General features: G+C 41.3%; 1 protein-coding gene across 1 annotated transcript; it reads right to left on the reverse strand.

Annotated features, from left to right (window-relative positions):
* Positions 1-3,450: 3,450 nt before the first annotated feature.
* Positions 3,451-13,156, reverse strand: LOC146612764 (uncharacterized). Its single transcript, XM_085377613.1, has 2 exons — positions 13,057-13,156; positions 3,451-7,016 (listed from the first exon to the last, which is right to left on the reverse strand). Exons 1-2 carry the CDS (start codon positions 13,154-13,156, stop codon positions 3,451-3,453), a joined length of 3,666 nt encoding a protein of 1,221 aa, XP_085233739.1.
* Between the last annotated feature and the right edge of the window lie 6,500 nt (positions 13,157-19,656).

A 19,656-nucleotide genomic window follows, 5' to 3' on the forward strand; every position in this document is an offset into this window, starting at 1 on the left:
TCAGTGATGTGAAGAAATGACAAAAAAGAATGGGGGGAAAAAAGCAGACAAGCCGGCACGACTCACATTTTAATAATATTTAAATTAAAAGAGACAGGCCGCAGTCAACATCAAGAGACAGAATACAACAAAACCTGGGAGTAAGTCAACAAGTCAAAGTCAAATTTATAGCACATTTAAAACGACAAATGTTGACCAAGGTGCTTACAATTAAGATGATCAAAAGAAATAAAAACATAGGGAGACATGGTCAAAGGAGCTTGCAAAGAAAAGCGTCTGGACTTCTTTAAGTTGCTTGAAGACGTTTCACCTCTCATCCGAGAAGCTTCTTCAGTTCTAAGGTCAAATGGTGGAGAGTCCCAGATATAAACCTAGTGGGAGTTTCCCCCCACAGAGGGACAAAGGACCCCTGATGATCCTCTAATCGCCTGAGCCAAGGTGTTAAACTGGGTGTGGGTCACAATCAGCCAGGGTTTCGGGTGAGTTCATTGTGAAACCTGGCCCCGCCCTATCATGTGATTTCCTGAGGTCAGATGGCCCAGGATGTGAGTGGGCGTTAAGGCGTCTGGGAAGGATCTCAAAACTGGATTATAGATGGCAGAGAGTTGGTGTCGTAAGCCCCGCCTCTGTTCAAAGATGGTCGCTCACAGTGGACATAGATGCTTCTTTCACTCCTCTTTCAAACCATCTGTCCTCTCTGTCCAAAATGTGAACATTGGCATCCTCAAAAGAGTGTCCTTTGACCTTAAGATGCAGAATACAAACTCATTCTGATTTAAAAGTCATGGAGTAAAAGTGTGTTTTCAGACGGGTTTTAAAAGTGTCCAGTGTTGGGGAGGTCCTGATGTGAAGGGGCAGTTTGTTCCACAGTTTAGGAGCAGTTATAGCAAAGGCCCGATCTCCTCTGTGCTTTAATCTGGACCTCAGGGCAGCCTGGAGCATTTGATCCACAGACCTCAGTGATCTTGTAGGAGTGTACAATTTAAAAGATCCGAAAGGTATGAGGGTGCTAACCTGTGCAACGCCTTAAAAACAAATAATAAAATCTTAAAATTAATTCTAAAGCTAATTGGCAGCCAGTGTAATGATGCCAGTATGGGAGATGTGTTCTCTCGCTTGCATGTGCCAGTTAGTAACCGTGCTGCAGCGTTTTGGACCAGCTGCAGGTGGCTAACTGATGACACTAACACCAGAGTAAAGACTATTACAGTAGTCGAGGCAAAGATGAAATGAAGACGTGGATAGCTCTCTCAAAGTCTCTAAAACAGAGAAATGGCTTCACTTTAACAAGTAGCTAAAGATGAAAGAACCTGGTCTTGATTACAGCATTAATCTGTTTATCAAACGTTAGATTAGAGTCAAAAATCACTCGTAGGTTCCTCGCGAAAGGTTTTTTTTTTTTTTAAATAAATTTCTAAGGGGCCAAAGTCGCAGTGGTCACAGGGACCAAACACAATCACCTCTGTTTTCTGTTCATTTAGGTTAAGAAAGTTTAATGCCATACATGCCTTAACATCCTCCAAACAATCTAGCAAATCCTTCAGAAAATAGTCAGAGTGGATCGCGGCGGAGGAACAGTGATACAGTCTCTAAGCGCATCTGTAACCGGAAGGTCGCCGGTTCGATCCCCGGGCTCTGTCCTGGTCATTGTGTTGTGTCCTTGGGCAACCTACCGCCTACTGGTGTTGGCCAGAGGGGCCGATGGCACGATCTATCAGTCTGCCCCAGGGCTACAACTGTAGCTGCCTCCACCAGTGTGTGAGAATGTGAGAGTGAATGAATAGTGGAATTATAATCAATCAAAGCTTTATTCGCCACATGCAGGTTGCCCTGCAGTGGAATGGGACCCCCCCCCGACCTTACAGACACAATTTTACAGTGTTTATTTACTTTAACTTACTTTAAATAAATAATTTTAAGTGGGCCGGGTCCTCCGAAAGCCAGGCTGGAAGTGAGCGACTGTGATGATCTCGCCTTCAGAATTACGTCACGAGCTGTCTCGGTGGAGTGAAACTCGGCTGTCTGCTCCTCGCTATCTAAAATATAACCGGACGCTGGCGTAGATTCTCGACCGTCTCACACTTCTGTTTAATCAGTTTTGTGTTTGACGTTTATTCAGCTGTGTGAAAATCCCGGAGGAACCCACCCGATGATTAATAAAGCTTTATTTAATCTAAGCTAATCTAATAACTTTAATCTCAGCCAAACCGATTTACTCACGAACAAGTAAAACACTGGAAAAGCCAAACAAGAACATTTTAAGTTATCAAAGTGACTTATATATCATGTTTAACCCGAGTAGCGAAACACTGCGGGGGGTTGAAAACGATGTGCTGGGAGTTTGCTGTTCTCGCTGGCTCAGATATTTAAAGTTTACACAGCTACATTCTCGCCTGAAAATATGTTAAAAGTTTATTTTGTGACCAGAAAGAATAATAAGAGTAATATTAAAACTAAATAGCTGCCGCCATTTTTGGAAACTGGAATTGAGACGCCATGAATTCTGCGATATGGTTTTTCATTTTTGGGAGAATGGAGGCTCCGGGAGATTTTCGGGAGGGGCATTGAAATTCGGGATTCTCCCGGAAAAATCGTGAGGGCTGGCATGTATGTCTGTGAGAGTGTGAAAAGGGCGCCGGTTTAACTCAGGCGACCACATGCCATACGGCTGAGAGCGGCCGGCCCGGGTTCAAGTCCAACCTGTGGCCCTTTGCCGCATGTCTGCCCCCCTCTCTCTCTGCCCCCGCTTTCCTATCGTCTCGTCACTGTGTCTATCAAATAAAGCTGAAAAAGGCCAAAAATATTTAAAAAAAGAGTGTAAAAGGTCTTCAATGAGACAGTTTCTTCACATCGAACAACAACCCTCCCACCTCTGTTTCTACCACAACAATGACGTTCACAGTTAGAGGCAAAAACAGACGATAACACTTTAGGATAATGCAATTTATTTATTGGTTATTAATTCTCATTGCAGTCAAATTTATAAATGATCATTGACAGTTAAGAAAGAACAATTGGAGTGAAAGTCTTAAAATGAAAATAATTTAACTTGAACATTAAATGATCAGATTTCATACAATCGTAAAATCCTGATCCACGCTCAAGTTGATTTTGTTCAACAAATTACAATCATATGTACTGATTAATGTGAGGCACAGAGGTGCAGCATGATTTAGTTAAATAAGTCTCCAATCAGTCAGTTTGTCTTATCTTCTGAACAATAATTAGGTAAAAAGAAAACAACTTAAGGATTTGTGATCTTTTATGTAAATTAATATGATCAACAGCTCTGCTAATACCAGTACTACTGCTTCATTTAGTCATTTATGTCCATGCAGTAAATATTTATGAGTGCATCAGAATTACTTGACGTTATTCTTGTTGTTCTCAATCACGTGAACAATTAGACTTGCTCACATTTGATGTTTTGTTTTTTGTTTTTCTGACCAATCACAGTATTGCACATGTTTGTGGTATTTTAGCTCCCATCCCCTGCAGGTGCCGCACTCGTTTCTCCCAGCCTGGGTTGGCCTCTGATTTCTCTTCCTCGATCAGCATGTCGATGTATTCTGAGGTGGACAGAGGATCTGGCTTCAGTGCTATCTGTTTAAGCGTGTCCTCACACTTACATGACATTTTCGCCAATTCCGTCACATCAGGCAGTTTATCAGAAAATACACTTTCCAGTTTTTTAACCAGCGCCTCAGCAGTCATCTTATCATCGGTGACACCGATGCTTTCTTTCAGCTCTCTGACTGATTGTTTCCGTGTATCCTCTCTATACTCCCATTTTTTCTTCTCGCTGACATGGTCTTCCCACGAACATTTGCTTGGGCACACAGTGCAGCATCCATTTGAATCCATTGCAGCACAGCAATTTTCAGCTGCATCCTTTTTCACAGGACAGGGATAATGGCATGTAAACTTACACTTCTTACAGTTGGTACTGAAATTACCAGCATCCTCCTGCTTAGGGTTCATGACTGTAACTTCAAACTCGGCGTTCTCATTTTTGTTGATCTGGGCCTCAAACTCTCTTAGTTTTTTAGTCGTCTCTTTTAGCTCCCGAAGCCCGACTGACCGCAGTCTGCTTAATTTCCACCAAGCTTGTCCTACTATTTCATGCTGCCTTCTTTGATTGAGGACCTCGTTGGTCTGTTTCAAGCTTTTTGCTTGTGTGACTTTTACAGAATCAAAAAAACTCTTCATGTTGTTTGTGCTCATTTCCCAAAACATCTGACCAAAGTTTTCCTCTTCTTCATCTTCGTAAACAGTGTCGTCATTCTGAGATGATCTGTTGTGTGCAAACAAGGCTGAATTATTAAATTTGAAGTGAACAGGCAGCCCATCATCAGCTGTAGGTAATGGGACACCTGAAGCTTTTACTGCGTCTAGAACTGGAGGTCGCTGACCGTCTACAGATGTCACCAGGACCCTGATGTTTTCTGCCACATCTTTGCCAAAGATTGAGAGCACTGAATCAAACACATATTTCTGTGTTGTGGATCTCACTTGAGCAGCCTGAGCTACAAAACACACAGCATCGATTTCAGTGACACCGTGCTGAGCAGAGAAGAGATTACGTAGCTGCTCTGTGATCTCTCTGTCTCTTTCTATGCCTCTTGTATCTCCAAAGCCTGGAGTGTCAATAATGGTCAGAGAGAACGGGATTTTGAATCTATCCTGGTGGTTGATTTTGTAAACAGTGACTTCAGAGGTCTGACTGTGAGCTCGTGATGTTGACTGATCCTCATCAACTAACTTAAACCTGAAACTGTCCTCCCACTCGACACCAACAATGTAGTTGATCATCCCATCGATCAGAGTGGACTTTCCTGATCCTGTCGCTCCAAAAAGCATTATTGTACGATTCTGCCTCGTGCTTTGTTCTCCAAAGTCAAATTTCCTGCATCCATCTATGTTCATGTGTTCTTCTGTCAGAGGCAGTTTGTAAACTGAGGGGGAATCAGATTTGATCTTTTCACTTTTGTCTTTGAGAAGTTCTGCGAGGCGGTTAAATGTTGTGCAGACTTTAACAGTGATGCTTTCTTTGCTTTTTCCAGCTGAACCACAATCACATCTGACCCTGACTGCATATTCTGTATCTGTCTGGAGACCTGAAAGGATCACCTTTTCACCTGCTGACTTTGTTTGGTTCCAATGCAGAGCTTCCTCATTATCATCTGTTTTTGAATACTCCACCATGTAACCCAATATCTGCACATCCTCTCCGAGCTTAGCAGGTTTCTCCCAGCTCACTGATATCTCAGTTGAATTTGGTTCAAGTCTAAGTTTTCCAGGAGGGCTGCAGGGTAAGGTTTTAATAGAAACTTGATTATCCGGCCCGACACCTGCTGAGGTCACTGCTCTGCATCTGAACACATACTCTGTGTTTGGCTTCAGATCTCTCACTGTGACTTCTTCAGCCTTTGCTTCTGTCTTCTGCTGCCATCCATCCTCTCCACTGACACAGTACTCAACAGAGTAGGAGGTGATGTTCTCTGCTCCAAATCTGGGTGGAGAAATCTTCAGTGTCACACTGTTGTGGTTTATGTCAGCTGCTGTCACAGTTTCAGGCTTTGAAGGAGGCTCAAAGTTCTCACTGACAGTAAATCCACCTTCATAAAGGTGGATGCTGGAACCTTCCTGTGTCTCATTAGTTAACCCCACTGTCAGGAACTTCATGTTCTTGTTCTCCTCGTTGGCCTCTGCAAAATCACTGAAGAGTTTTGCTTTTCTCCTCATTTCAGCTGTTACTTCTTTTGAGGCGTACCATTGTTCCTTCTCTACATCATGAGTGTGAGGATCTTGAAGGTCTGGGTTGGTTTTTCCTCTTAAGTATCTTGATAAAGCTGAGAGGTACGGTTCATCCTTTCCCAGAGAGGTGAAAACAAAACACACAACATGCTCTGCACTCAGACTTTCCTTGTACAGATCATTTTGAGACGAGATGATTTTGGTGTTTTTCATCATCTTGGTAAAAGACATTAAAGTGTCAACTTCTCTCTCTTTACAGTCCATCCACTCGTTCAGGCTTTTGCTGCTGAAAGGTGAAGAATGTCTCTTCTTCAGGATCTCTGCAAGCTCAGCTTCCTCTTCTCCTCCTCCTCGGATTGATGGAAGCTTCTTGGCCAAAGTTTGTTGGAATTCCAGCTTGAGCTCAGAGCACATTTCTTTGAAACTTTTAATTTTTTTATCAATCTGTGGGAACTCCTTTGCAATGCTGGTTCTCAGTACATCATTGGACCTCATTTCCAGCTCACTGAAGTCCTCCAGGACTGTCTGTGCTTCTTGAACTAATCTTGTACTGATCTCACAGACGAGTTGAGCAGCAGAAGAATCTAAAGTTGTCAGTGGCAGCAGCCAGACCATCACTGGTACAGCATTTTTTCCTTGAGCTCCTAGTAATCCTGGCAGGCTTTGGTAGACTTCTACTGCACCTTGAAAGGTTGTTGGTGGTTTTGGAAGACAGAAGTCTCCATAAAACCTGCAGGAGAATTTATCAACACTTTCTTTGTCCTTGTCTTCCATCTTCAGGGAACCTTCACCCTCTACAGAAAGTAAGGGAATCTTCTTGATGGTCACCTTCAAGTTGCCCTGAACATCTTGATGATTTTCCTGTTCAGAAACTTCACGGTCAAACACAAAGAAAGCTTGTGCTCCATAAAGAATAGCTGTGACTACATGTGTTGCTAAGCCTTGATCAAAAACATATGGATGCTTCACGTTTCCTCTTCCAAGATGATTCATGGACAGCTCCTGGAACTTTGTGGTTGCCTTGTACTTCAGTGTTACTCTGGCCTGATTTCTGGAAGATTTACTATCATTCAGATATTTGGCAGATCCATCAACCTGAACCAGTCCACCCAGGAAACTTGCCTTAAGTGAAGCTTCAACATTTAGAGCTGAAGATTTGTCTGAAATTGATTCAGATGCAACAATTTCAAACTCATTAGAGGGCTTTGATCTTTCTGCTATATCTTTCTTCAGGTCATCACGATCCCACAGAGTCAATCCTCCAAAAGAAGAAGCAAAAACATTAATACCAGGACTCCATCAATTAAATCACACTCTAAAATAAATTTATTTATTATTTATTAATTTCTTTTTTTTTAAAATTACTTTGTTTTTTTTGTCTTTTTTGTGATGATCACAAAAATAGTAAATGAAATTTTGGAGACTGGAGAAACTCTGGAGTTCAGGCTCTGCATCTCAGTCAACACTCAACTCATAATAAACATTTTAGGCAATGATAGTAATAATATCAAAAGATTTGATTTGATTTTTGTAATGGGACGCCACTGTTTAACTTGGAACCTTGGGGCGATACCCTATCTTTGGTACCCAATCTCGGGTGGGGCTGATGATACAGTGGGGCAAAAAAGTATTTAGTCAGCCACCGATTGTGCAAGTTCCCCCACTTAAAATGATGACAGAGGTCAGTAATTTGCACCAGAGGTACACTTCAACTGTGAGAGACAGAATGTGAAAAAAAAATCCATGAATCCACATGGTAGGATTTGTAAAGAATTTATTCGTAAATTAGGGTGGAAAATAAGTATTTGGTCACCTCAAACAAGGAAAATCTCTGGCTCTCACAGACCTGTAACGTCTTCTGTAAGAAGCTTTTCTGTCCCCCACTCGTTACCTGTATGAATGGCACCTGTTTGAACTCATCATCTGTATAAAAGACACCTGTCCACAGCCTCAAACAGTCAGACTCCAAACTCCGCCATGGCCAAGACCAAAGAGCTTTCGAAGGACACCAGGAAAAGTATTGTAGACCTGCACCAGACTGGGAAGAGTGAATCTACAATAGGCAAGCAGCTTGGTGTGAAAAAATCAACTGTGGGAGCAATCATCAGAAAATGGAAGACATACAAGACCACTGATAATCTCCCACGATCTGGGGCTCCACGCAAGATCTCATCCCGTGGGGTCAAAATGATCATGAGAACGGTGAGCAAAGATCCCAGAACCACACGGGGGGACCTGGTGAATGACCTGCAGAGAGCTGGGACCAAAGTAACAAAGGTCACCATCAGTAACACACTACAACGGCAGGGAATCAAATCCCGCAGTGCCAGACGTGTTCCGCTGCTGAAGCCAGTGCATGTCCAGGCCCGTCTGAAGTTTGCCAGAGAGCACATGGATGATACAGCAGAGGATTGGGAGAATGTCATGTGGTCAGATGAAACCAAAGTAGAACTTTTTGGTATAAACTCAACTCGTCGTGTTTGGAGGAAGAAGAATACTGAGTTGCATCCCAAGAACACCATACCTACTGTGAAGCATGGGGGTGGAAACATCATGCTATGGGGCTGTTTTTCTGCCAAGGGGACAGGACGACTGATCCGTGTTAAGGACAGAATGAATGGGGCCATGTATCGTGAGATTTTGAGCCAAAACCTCCTTCCATCAGTGAGAACTTTGAAGATGAAACGAGGCTGGGTCTTCCAACATGACAATGATCCAAAACACACCGCCCGGGCAACAAAGGAGTGGCTCCGTAAGAAGCATTTGAAAGTCCTGGAGTGGCCTAGCCAGTCTCCAGACCTCAACCCCATAGAAAATCTGTGGCGGGAGTTGAAAGTCCGTGTTGCTCGGCGACAGCCCCAAAACATCACTGCTCTCGAGAAGATCTGCATGGAGGAATGGGCCAAAATACCAGCTACTGTGTGTGCAAACCTGGTAAAGACCTATAGTAAACGTTTGACCTCTGTTATTGCCAACAAAGGTTATGTTACAAAGTATTGAGTTGTATTTTTGTTATTGACCAAATACTTATTTTCCACCCTGATTTACCAATAAATTCTTTACAAATCCTTTTTTTTTTTTTTTTCTAAATGACATCAGAAACAGCAGTATGCGACATTACGTGATGGCAGAGCTTCAGTTCATCCTTTGTCATTTTTTTTTTTTTTTTTTTTTTTTTTTAATAAATAGGACAGGGGGAATGAATGAGAGAGAGAGGGGGAGAGAAAGAAAGAAAACCAAAGGGGAGAAGAGACGGTGAGAAGGGGGGGAAGAGAGAGAAAAAATCCTACCATGTGGATTCATGGATTTTTTTTTTCACATTCTGTCTCTCACAGTTGAAGTGTACCTCTGGTGCAAATTACTGACCTCTGTCATCATTTTAGGTGGGGGAACTTGCACAATCGGTGGCTGACTAAATACTTTTTTGCCCCACTGTATCTCCCTCCTGACCTGGCGTCTACATACGTGTACACACACACACACACACACACACACACACACACACACACACACACACACACACACACACACACACCTGTCTGTATATATATACATATATATATATTAGGGGTGCAACGATATTCGTATCGATATTGAACCGTTCGATACAGTGCTTTCGGTTCGGTACGCATATGTATCGAACAATACAACATTTGTAATTTATTTTATCAACTTTCCTTCTGACGATGCTGTCTGTGTTGAGCGCTCAGTGAATCTGTGTTCGACTACTCCGCCTAGGCTGCACTGTCGAGCGCAGATCCACTGAGCGCTCAACACAGACAGCATAGTCAGAAGGAAGAGCGCAGGGCAAGCTAGCGAGACAGAAGTTAAGCTCTCCTTGCAACATGGCAAATTGAACCTCCCCCACCCTCATTCAGATCTGGCGTTTGGAACTATTTTGGTTTTCATGTGACGTATGACCCTGAAGGTAAGCGCGTCATGGACTAAAGTAAAACAGTATGTTGGATGTGCCACGCAATGCTCAATTACATGGGTGGGAACTAGTGTGTTAGCGCAGTTAGCTCGTTAACGTGTTGGCCGTCCAGCCCCATGCACGGGGCGATCCGCGGTAGCTTGTTAACGGAGATTTGCCGTGTTGTGGCGTTAACGTCATTTCAGATTAACGCTGACAGCACTAGTGGGAACACAACGAATATGACTGCACATTTACTCCGACAGCATCCTAGTGCGAAGACAAGCGTATAGTATAGCTTTTATTTTTGGAAAGAGCCATTTCTCTTTAATAAACTCTCTTTTCCAAAGATGAGTGATTCCTCAATCAGATACAGGGCTCGCAAAATCGCTAGCCCGACGTCCCGGGGCTAGAGATTTTTCCAGTGGGGCTACCAAAATCTATCTCTGCCCTAGGGCTGTTCAATTAATCGAATTTTAATCACGATTACGATCTGGGCTTTCAACGATCATTAAAAATGACTGAGCCGATTATTAGCATCTCCCTCATGCTTTATTCTCGCGCTGCTCTGTGTGGCAATTCGAGCGCACCTCTCTGCATTTCGAACACCATCACAACAATTAAGAGGACCTGAGGGAAGCTCTGAAAGCTAAGCAGAAGTTATTTGGAGAGGAGAGTGACTGGCCGCTGGTTGAAAAGAGAGGTAAAAAAAACTTAAGTGGTGTGGAAACATTATGGGTTCGCGGAGTCAGACGTGGATCAAGTAGACATAGTGTGTAAACTTTGCTACGGTGTAGTAGCTGCACCACAGAGCAATACTGCAAAGTTCACTAAACATAGATGTTTACATTTTTAATTTTTTTCTTATATTGCAAACATTTGCACTGTTATCAATATTTGCACACTATTTTATATTATTTTTTAAAGTCATTATTCAATACATTGTTATTGTTAACCCTTTAAAGCCGGTCAGAGCAGCACGCTCCGTTTTGTGTAACTATTTTTAAATCCCTGTAGAATCTAAACCACGTAAGCTAGCGCAATAATTTTTGCATATGAAACCGGAGGAGTTGTACTTACTGTACATCTTATGCCATCAGCTTGTCCTCGGTCACGGTTTCCTTCCACATAAAGCTTTGCAAAAATTGCATAAAAAGCGCTTGCAGGAACAAAAACATAATATTCCAGAAACACGCTTTGCCGAACCGATCAGCTGTTCGTAACACTTCCCACATTGAAACAAACGTCAGCGCGAACTATCGAATGTCCGCCATTTCCTGCCCGAAACCGGAAGTTACGTCATTTTCGCAGAAAATGTAGTTTTTTACTTGTAGGCCTTAAAAGACTATACTGGTGTTTTTATAAGTCATGTTTGACTTTTCTGAATAGTTTCTGTGATGCTTAGAACTCGAATTGCACTGCTGGAAATAGTTTATTTTGATGCACCTGCTGTTTTCTTTGCAAATTTGCATCATAGGATTGTTTTTTTTTTGTTTTTCCTGCAGTATATAAAAATTGCTGTATCTCCAAAATAAAACTATGAAGATACTCAAAATAAATTTCCTGTTGTTGTAAACTATTTTTTGCAACTTTTTTGTATTTAAAGTTTTGAGGGATAAGCCTCTTAAATTTCTCCAAATAGAAATATATGTAAAAACAACAAAAATGATTTTCAATTTTTTTGTAGTTTATTGCACTTTTTTGCAATTAATGTAGTTACTATGGACTTAATGCATACATATTATTAAAATATGGGCTATAACAGTTGTATTGATGTATAGCAACTTGAAATGCTCCCACAAATGGCTCTACAACATGTAAAAAAATAATATAAGCTCTGGCGGACTTGGTTCTATGGTAGGTCTTAAAGGGTTAAATAAATATCGTCAAATAATCGAGATCTCAATTTCAGTGAAAATAATCAGGATTATCATTTTTTCCATAATCGAGCAGCCCTACTCTGCCCTGCCCGTCGGCCTATCGTAGGAAGGAAAAATATATGTCAATGCTTTTGCATTCTTTCAGAAATGTAGCTGGGTAATTATGTCATTGGCATCGGTGAGCCACTGTCAATATGTGACATATTGAAGTCACGTTTGAATTTGCGCTTGTTTTTTGCTTTCACTTTGCAATCGCGCGAACTGTGTATAGAGAGCGACAGCACTGATTGGTGAGTGGTGATAATTTGCGCACCAATTCCTCTGACATCGTCTTATTAATTGTTAGCTTACTATGCAAACATGACAAGTGAAATCTCCCGCAGCTTAAACATGTGAGAGGTTGATCGCGCAGAGAATCGCTGAGCTTATGTGAGTCCGTGTGTAAAAGCAGCAGGATTTATATTTTAGTTCTGCTGAGCCAAATAAGACAGGTCAGGGTGAAGAAGTGACAGCCAAAGAAAAGCTTACCGCAAAACGGAGAAGTTATGACAAATCAGACTATAAGGCAAAAAGAAAGTGCAGCTTTATGGTTTCATGGACAAAAGAATTTCTGTGGCTGCGATATGATGAGCTAAATAACCAGGGCTGCACATAAGTGGTCCGCAGGTGCGCATTCGCTGTCAAAATAAAAAACGCACACAAGATAAGAAGTTGCAATGCGTGTTTGTGTACATAAGATTTTCAGGAGGAGGACAGACATTTGTTTAGAACTCTTAAAGATGTCGAAGAAGCTCCTTTAAGCAATTACTTTGGTTTTCCTCCACCTCCAAAAAAATGTCAGAAGGAGTCCGAACCACAAAAGAAGCACGTATTCTCGGAAAAGTAGTACCAGGAGGTGAGCTGGCTTCAAACAAATGATGAACGCACAGAGATGTGGTGCAGAATGTGTGTGTGTGTGTGTGTGTGTGTATATATATATATACACACCCACACACACACACACACACACACACACGTCCAACTTTCCTATGTTAAAATCATGTTTAATGCCTACTATAAGAACTGTTTTGGTCTCTGTGGACAGAGTCTCCCTTCAAATCATGTTTAATGCCTACTATAAGAACTGTTTTGGTCTCTGTGGACAGAGTCTCCCTTCAGATCAATTGCACAGTGAATTATTTGATATCATGTATGTGATACTGGAGTTAGTGGACAGCTGGAGTGATGGCTGTCATAGGGTAAGGGGTGGGGTTCACCCTGGAAAGGTCGCCAGTCTGTCGCAGGGCTAACACAGAGAGACAGACAACTATTCACACCCATTAACAATTTAGAATAATCAGTTCACCTAACCTCATGGATTCAAATTTAGGACCTTCTTGCTGTAAGCTAACAGTGCTAACCACTGTGCTACCTAAATCGATTACAAAAGCAAAAGAATTTAAAATAGCTTCAAATACTGAAACTTCAGATGTGACAGGTTAAATCTGGTGAAAGGTGAAATCTTACCAGGGACAAGTTTATCGCTTCGGCAGTCATACAGCATCCCCAGGCCAAACGGCCGGCCAAGTGCTGCCAACTCCATTGTATCACCAGATTTAGAGTCCATGGCTCAGTATGAACTGGAAGTAATCAGAAACAGTTTGTCAGTTTTCTGTTCTCACTTTACTGTTGTCATGTGACACTTTGTGGCAGGCAGGATGTAGGACCCAAATGCAGGACTCAGGACACGGAAGGATGAACGAAAGGAGGCAGCTTTTATTGCACTGCATAAACTTGAACACTAAATACAAGGAACAAAACACAACTAGAAACTAGACAACTAAGAACTCAGGAAACTAGAAACATAGAAACACAGAAGCTAGAAACTAGGAACTGACAAGAAGCAACAATGTGAACCAAGAGCACGGCAGAAACACACAGCACTGAGAGGGTACGACGTGACAACGGACATAGGGAAACACTGGGCTTAATTACATCAGGGAGTAACGAGGGAATGGGAAACTCAGCTGGGACTAATGTGACATAATGAGATGGAAAGGAAGCAAAACTGAAAACATTAAGAAAGGACGTGAGACTGTCAAAATAAAAGAGGAAACAGGAGACAGGCACAGAGACGTGGACTTGACAAGGAGACGCTAGACAAGAAACTAGATGAGGGATGTGTAACACAGGGGAGGCATAGAGGCAAAAGCAGAGAACTAGAAAGCAAAGAACTAGACATCAAAAGATATAATGAGAAACTAACTGAATCAAAGAATATTAATAATCAACAGCACTGAGTCACCAGACTCAGGACCATAACATCTGTTGCTGTTTATGTTTTTCGTTGTTTGTCCTTGAGGACGACCAAACTAGAAACCACATCACTTTTGACCATTTAAGGTTTTCTTAGTTTACTCATTTCCCGTTAAAAACAAAAACAAAAAAACAGTGTAGTTTATTTTGGTAGGGAAAATGTGTATTTCCTGACTCATTGAAAATGTGAGCTTGCTGTTGAAATTGGTTGCAAATACATTTAAACAATTTCACTACCAAAACAGATGATGTCTTTTATGCAAACTAAGAGCAACTATGGTAATCTGCTGGTGACCAAAGCAATTGCAGGGATGTTTTTTTGTGCAGTACTCTTGTTGCAACAACCTGCAGCAAACACTCTTTTACTGGTTGGGGAATAAACATTGTTTCTCTAGCGACCAGCAGTTGCTATGAGATTTCACAGTTGTTATTACAAGTTTACTCCATATAGTTACTTACTATTAAAATGAATTTATGTCCTCAGTCGTGCTGAAACAGCTTCATAAAATTGCCACCTGAGAGTAAGAACAAAGGTTATGAGGTCAAACATCTGTGAAAATCGTTGCTAAGTGATATTCATCAGGCTTGGTTTTATATTTAGTCCACACTATGGGACAGATCTGCTCATTGTCTGCAGCAACAAATGTTGTTGTTGTTTTTTAAAAGCTACTGTTGGTATTTAATAAAGAGGCACATTGTCACTGACAGGTGTGGACACGGGTATTTTATCAGCTTTATGATATTTGTATTTGTTGGACTTTCCATTTCCAGTATTTAGATGAATCAAACATTTTTAGTATGGTCTTTAGTATGCTCACAGTTTAATGCAAATTATGCTTAACCCTCTGGGGTCGCTGGACGCGCCGGCGCGTCAAAATCACATGACCAATTTAAGACGACACAGCTACAAGATGCAGCACGTCAGAGTCGATGGGCCACGTAAAACCAGAGTTATGATAAAAAATACACGCGATGTTTTTTTTCTGAACAAAACAGTGGCGTTTACAGCGGGAAGAACGGTAAAAACGGCGTTTTCTACAGACATCGCTAGCAAACACTCTCGCTTGCGAGTGAAAAAAGAAAAAACACCCATTCCCTATTGGTGTTAGAGTTTACCATGTCAGCCAATCAAAAAAAATGATATGGCAACATGTGACATTTGGTTGTTTAGGGAGAAGGGGAAGTTTTTAGGAGTGACACCCGCGACGGAAAGCGGGCGAGCGAAAGAAAGAGAGAGAGTGAGTTTTCATATGTGAGACATTAGTGACGTTTAGCGTGTTTGGAGGCTGTAGTTAGTGTGTTGTGTAGTTATTGTTTTGTATTGTGTGTCAGTTATACTGCTGAATTCATATTTGCTCTCAAAAAGCCGTCAAAGGCAGATTCCAGTGTAAACGCTGTTCCCACATGGAAAACTGGACTGATGCACCTCCTGCTGTCAGACCTGCAGGGTTTAGGCCTGTGGTGTTCTCCTCTGTCTTATACTGAACACAAACTACATTTTTTGGACTGGCACAAATAATTTGTGTGCCTTCTTCTTTGATGCAGCACACCTGATTGTTCTGTAAATAGATTTAAATGGTTATATAAAAAACGCCCGAGGCCTTGGCTGCATTTTTAGGTAAATAGTACCATATAACTTTGTTGTTTGCAAAACTTGTGCATAATTTTTAGAAATGTACAATTTCTATTTGCATTTCAAGTTGTGAAAATGATTCGTTAAACATGTTTGTGGGTTTTACAGTAAAAAATATAACTTTTTTCTACTCGGATTTTGAATTTTTTGTCTGAATTTAGATCAACTGTGCTAATATAGTATACCAAATGAAAAAATAACTCAAATTTCAGATATTTGAGGTTGTGCTGAAAATAATGATACCAAACAAGGCAAGAAAAACATATTTTAAAGGTGAAATATAGAGGTAAAATCAAAAGTAGTCAAAAACAGCCAATTATACCCTGGACCCCAGAGGGTTAATCCTTATTTTGTATGATCTGTGTGAGCCCTGCGACAGACTGGCGACCTGTCCAGGTTCTAGCACATCTCTCGCTTTATGGCAGCTGGGGTCGACTCCAGCAACCCTGAATTGGATAAGTGAAAGAAAATAGAAGGATGGATGGTACCTGTGTGAGTATGTGAAAGTTAAGTAGAAGCACTGAATGAATGTGTGTGTGAATTAGAAAGAAACTGCTTGGACTGAGTAGAAACAATACTGAAAGTATTCTATTTACTGGGAGAAGTTTATTTTTGTTTATTTTTGCTCTGTAGTATCAGTCAGTGTCTGTTACGAAACAAATAGAAATTTGTGTGAAAATGCAGCCATTAAAGAGACAGACATGTCTCTCTAAGAATGTTTGAATATGATTCAGAGCTATCTTGTCTGTTTGTTTTTTTACCAGCTGATCTGCTGTGAATTTGGTCTTTACTGAAACTGTCGTTTAGGTTCCCAGAAGGACTTTTCACTCCCATCTGTGCATTGTTGTCATTGTGACCTCAGAATAATTTGACCTGCCTTTTTATCTTCTTGTGATTTGGATTGATTCCTTTAATTTACTATGTTTTGATGATGATGCTGTTGGGGATAAGGGATGTTTCTGATCGGACGGTTCCCCTGCTTTCTGTATTGATACAAACTGTATAAAAATACCATCTACTGAGTATAAAGAGAACTGCCCACAAGCCTGACTGAGATAAAACTTGGTCAGTCTGAACTATTAATCAGCTTAAAGATTTTAGAAAATATCAGCAAAATATCAACAAACAAACACAACATGTTTGTTTTAGGGTGTCAAATAACTCATTGCTTGGTCAGATGTGAGTCAGATGTTCTCACTGCTGCTAGTTTAATCAGTCCAAAACAAAGTTACTGCAAACTATGATATAAATAACAAATATAAATAATAATAACTAGAGTTCTGAAGCAACAGTCCAAAACTCAAAACCCTGGGCCAAAGACCCAGGACCGTGACAATTGTAATAAAAAGAAAATGATGAATCTAAAACTCTGAAACATAACATTTAGATTCAGTGTGACTTTTAGATTTTGTTGCACTTTCTTAATTGTTAAGTAATAGGAAACAGTCCCTGCTGTAACTGCACCTGTTACTTTAAGTTATTTAAATTTTCTCCACCACAGTAATAAAGACAAAAACATAAAGTGAAGCAGCGTCGGTGTACTTACAGTAGACAGCTGTGTGATCCTCTGAGGTCTCTGCTCTTCGTTCTCTTTTATATTCACTGTGAGGACAAAAAACCTTCACTGCAAGAAGAAAAAGCAGAAGAGCTTCAGGCTCGTTTCTCAGATTCATGTGTGACCTGTGAAAATACGTGTTCAGTGTGCAGGCAGGAAACCCACAGTACGAGCCTGCAGTCATGCTCACAGCTCTCTGAGGCTCTGCTTACATGACAGCAGGTGGATAAAAACTCTTCCCCTCTATGAGCTGAAAAAGAAGAGAAGTCATTTAAGTGACTTTGAACATGAAACTGTATCATCAAAAGATTCAGATTTAAGGCTCCATGCAAAGAAGAAGCCACATGTGAGCATGATCCAGAAACACGCCTGTCTTCTCTGGGACAAAGTTCATTTAAAATGGACTGAGTGGAAAACATGGCTGCCAGGTCCTCTAGACTAAAGAGGAGAGGGACCATTTGGCTTGTTATCAGCAATCAGCTCAAACACCTGAATCTCTGATAGTATGGAGTGCATCAGAGGCTGTGGAATCTGGAAATCACTGAAACTTATTTACAGCTTTTAGAGCAACATATGCACCAACTCAGACATCTCAGATCTTTTTCAGGGGTGATGCTAAACTGCAGCTATGACTACAGCATGGCTTTTGGTAAAAGACTGTGGATGCTAAACTATCCAGACGTTTCATCAACTGAAAACATCTGGAGCATCACGAAACAAAAATACACGAACGAACACCCAGGACTGCTGAGCAGCTGATATCAGATTGGGACAAAGTCCAGCAGCTTTTGTGAATCTAAATTGGGTTTAGGACATTTGGAAATCATTTCACTCTTGTTATTTAGTTTTTACGCAGCATCCCAACTTTATTGGAATAAGAGTTGCAGGCCTCCTGGTTTCCTAAGCTTCTGTAGTAATTAGTGATGATTGTCGATCTTGGCTACATCACTGACAGGAAGTGATAACCGCTAATTCAGCATACTTTTGTGGAAAAGCAGAAGAGCATCAGGCTCATTTCCCTGAGCAGTGTGTGGCCTGTGAAATAAACGTGTCTAATGTTCACGCTGATAAACCAGACTACAAGCCTGCAGTCATGATTGTGCCTCTTTGAGGCTGTTCTTTTGTTCTCCGAGGCCTTGAGCTAAATGTTCTAGTATATTACATTAATGTTATGTTATTTATGTGAACATGTAATTTCACTGAGATTTCAGTCTCTTTTTCCAAAGACAGACATCAATAATATGAACACAGTTCATCCACAAGTGTAGCAGCGTGTAATCCTTTAAAACTGACATCAACAAAGAAAACCACATTTATTGCAGGGACCATTAACACTAAAAAAGGCTGAGGAATAACTGAACGTTTGACACAGTGAGCAGGAAAGTGCCCGTGAGACAGCTGGAGATCCACAAACCATCCTGCTAGAGACACAATAACTGAGTACTAAGAACTGTGTGGGACTTCTTCAGTCTGACAACGTTCGGCCAGGTGAACAGGATGAGGTCTGGACTTTGGGCCGCTGCAACTCATTGGCACTTTTTTTAAGCTGTTCTTTTGGAGATCTGCTGCTGTGCTTTGGCTCATAATGCTGTTGATCACTCAGTTTAGTTAGATGGCCTCACATTTGAATCTAGAATAATTTGATATATGGAAGAGTTCAGTATCAACTCAGTGACCCTCCACCGCCGTGCTGACAGATGGTATGAGGTGTTTGTGCTGATATACTGTTTTGGGGTTTGCTCGAAACACGTGCACAAAGAAGCCATCATGCAGTCGAGAGTGTCTGCTTTGTGAGCTCTGCTGCAGTTTCATGCTCTCGAGGTTGACTGCGCTCTTCAAGCTGAATGCTGCTCGCAGTTTCTCTTAACTGGCTACATCATTTTCCTTTTTGTACAGCCTGGAAACAGCCTGGATAAACCGAGGAATTCTGTCTGCCTGTGAATTTGCATAAGGGTCCTCATCCACACAACTTATGACACACTATACCTGCTGGGCACCTCTTAATAAGGTGATGGGCATTTTTCTGCTTCCACTCTCCAACTCAGCAGCTGAAATGGAAATACAGACTTCTGCTTCTTGTCCTCTAAGACAGTGTTTCCCAACCACTGTGCTGTGCCACAGAGTTGTGCCGTGAGAAATGATCAGGTATGCCGTGGAAGATTATCTGGTTTCACCTGATTAGTACTCTAAGCGACTGCCGTGAATAATAGACAGAACAATTACATTCTCTTCCAATAGAGGGCAGTACTTCTTCCTCTAATTAAATGAATAGACTATGTGCACTTTAGCATATGCTACTCCTGTGGGGAGCTTTGTTTCCGGTGTCCTATTCGTGCCTTGGTTACGGTTCAAAACAAGTTAAGCAAATGAATGAATCAAGCGGCGATTTACATTTCTATAGATGTCTTGGGCATTTACCCAATATATCTGTAAATGATGTTCATCGACTTGTCGATATTTTTCCCCCCGCGCCTCAGGGCAAAAGAATAAAGGGATTCAAATGTTATATTTCTCAGCTGTCCCTCGTTTATCGCAGGTGTTATGTTCTAAAAATAACCAGCGATAGGTGAAACCAAGTCGCCAATTTTATTTTTTGACGGTGCAAAGCGTTTCGTGGACATAC

Source organism: Diplotaxodon limnothrissa, linkage group LG18 (assembly GCF_057381915.1).
Source record: "Diplotaxodon limnothrissa isolate DT_005_m linkage group LG18, D_limnothrissa_male_GT1.1, whole genome shotgun sequence".
Lineage (NCBI taxonomy): Eukaryota > Metazoa > Chordata > Actinopteri > Cichliformes > Cichlidae > Diplotaxodon > Diplotaxodon limnothrissa.

Bases quoted from the DNA above. Each gene is read 5' to 3' on its own strand.
- LOC146612764 (XM_085377613.1), bottom strand. From the start codon at position 13,156: ATGGACTCTAAATCTGGTGATACAATGGAGTTGGCAGCACTTGGCCGG. The intron at 7,017-13,056 runs GTAAGATTTCAC...CTTCTTTTGGAG, and splicing joins AAGCGATAAACTTGTCCCTG to GATTGACTCTGTGGGATCGT.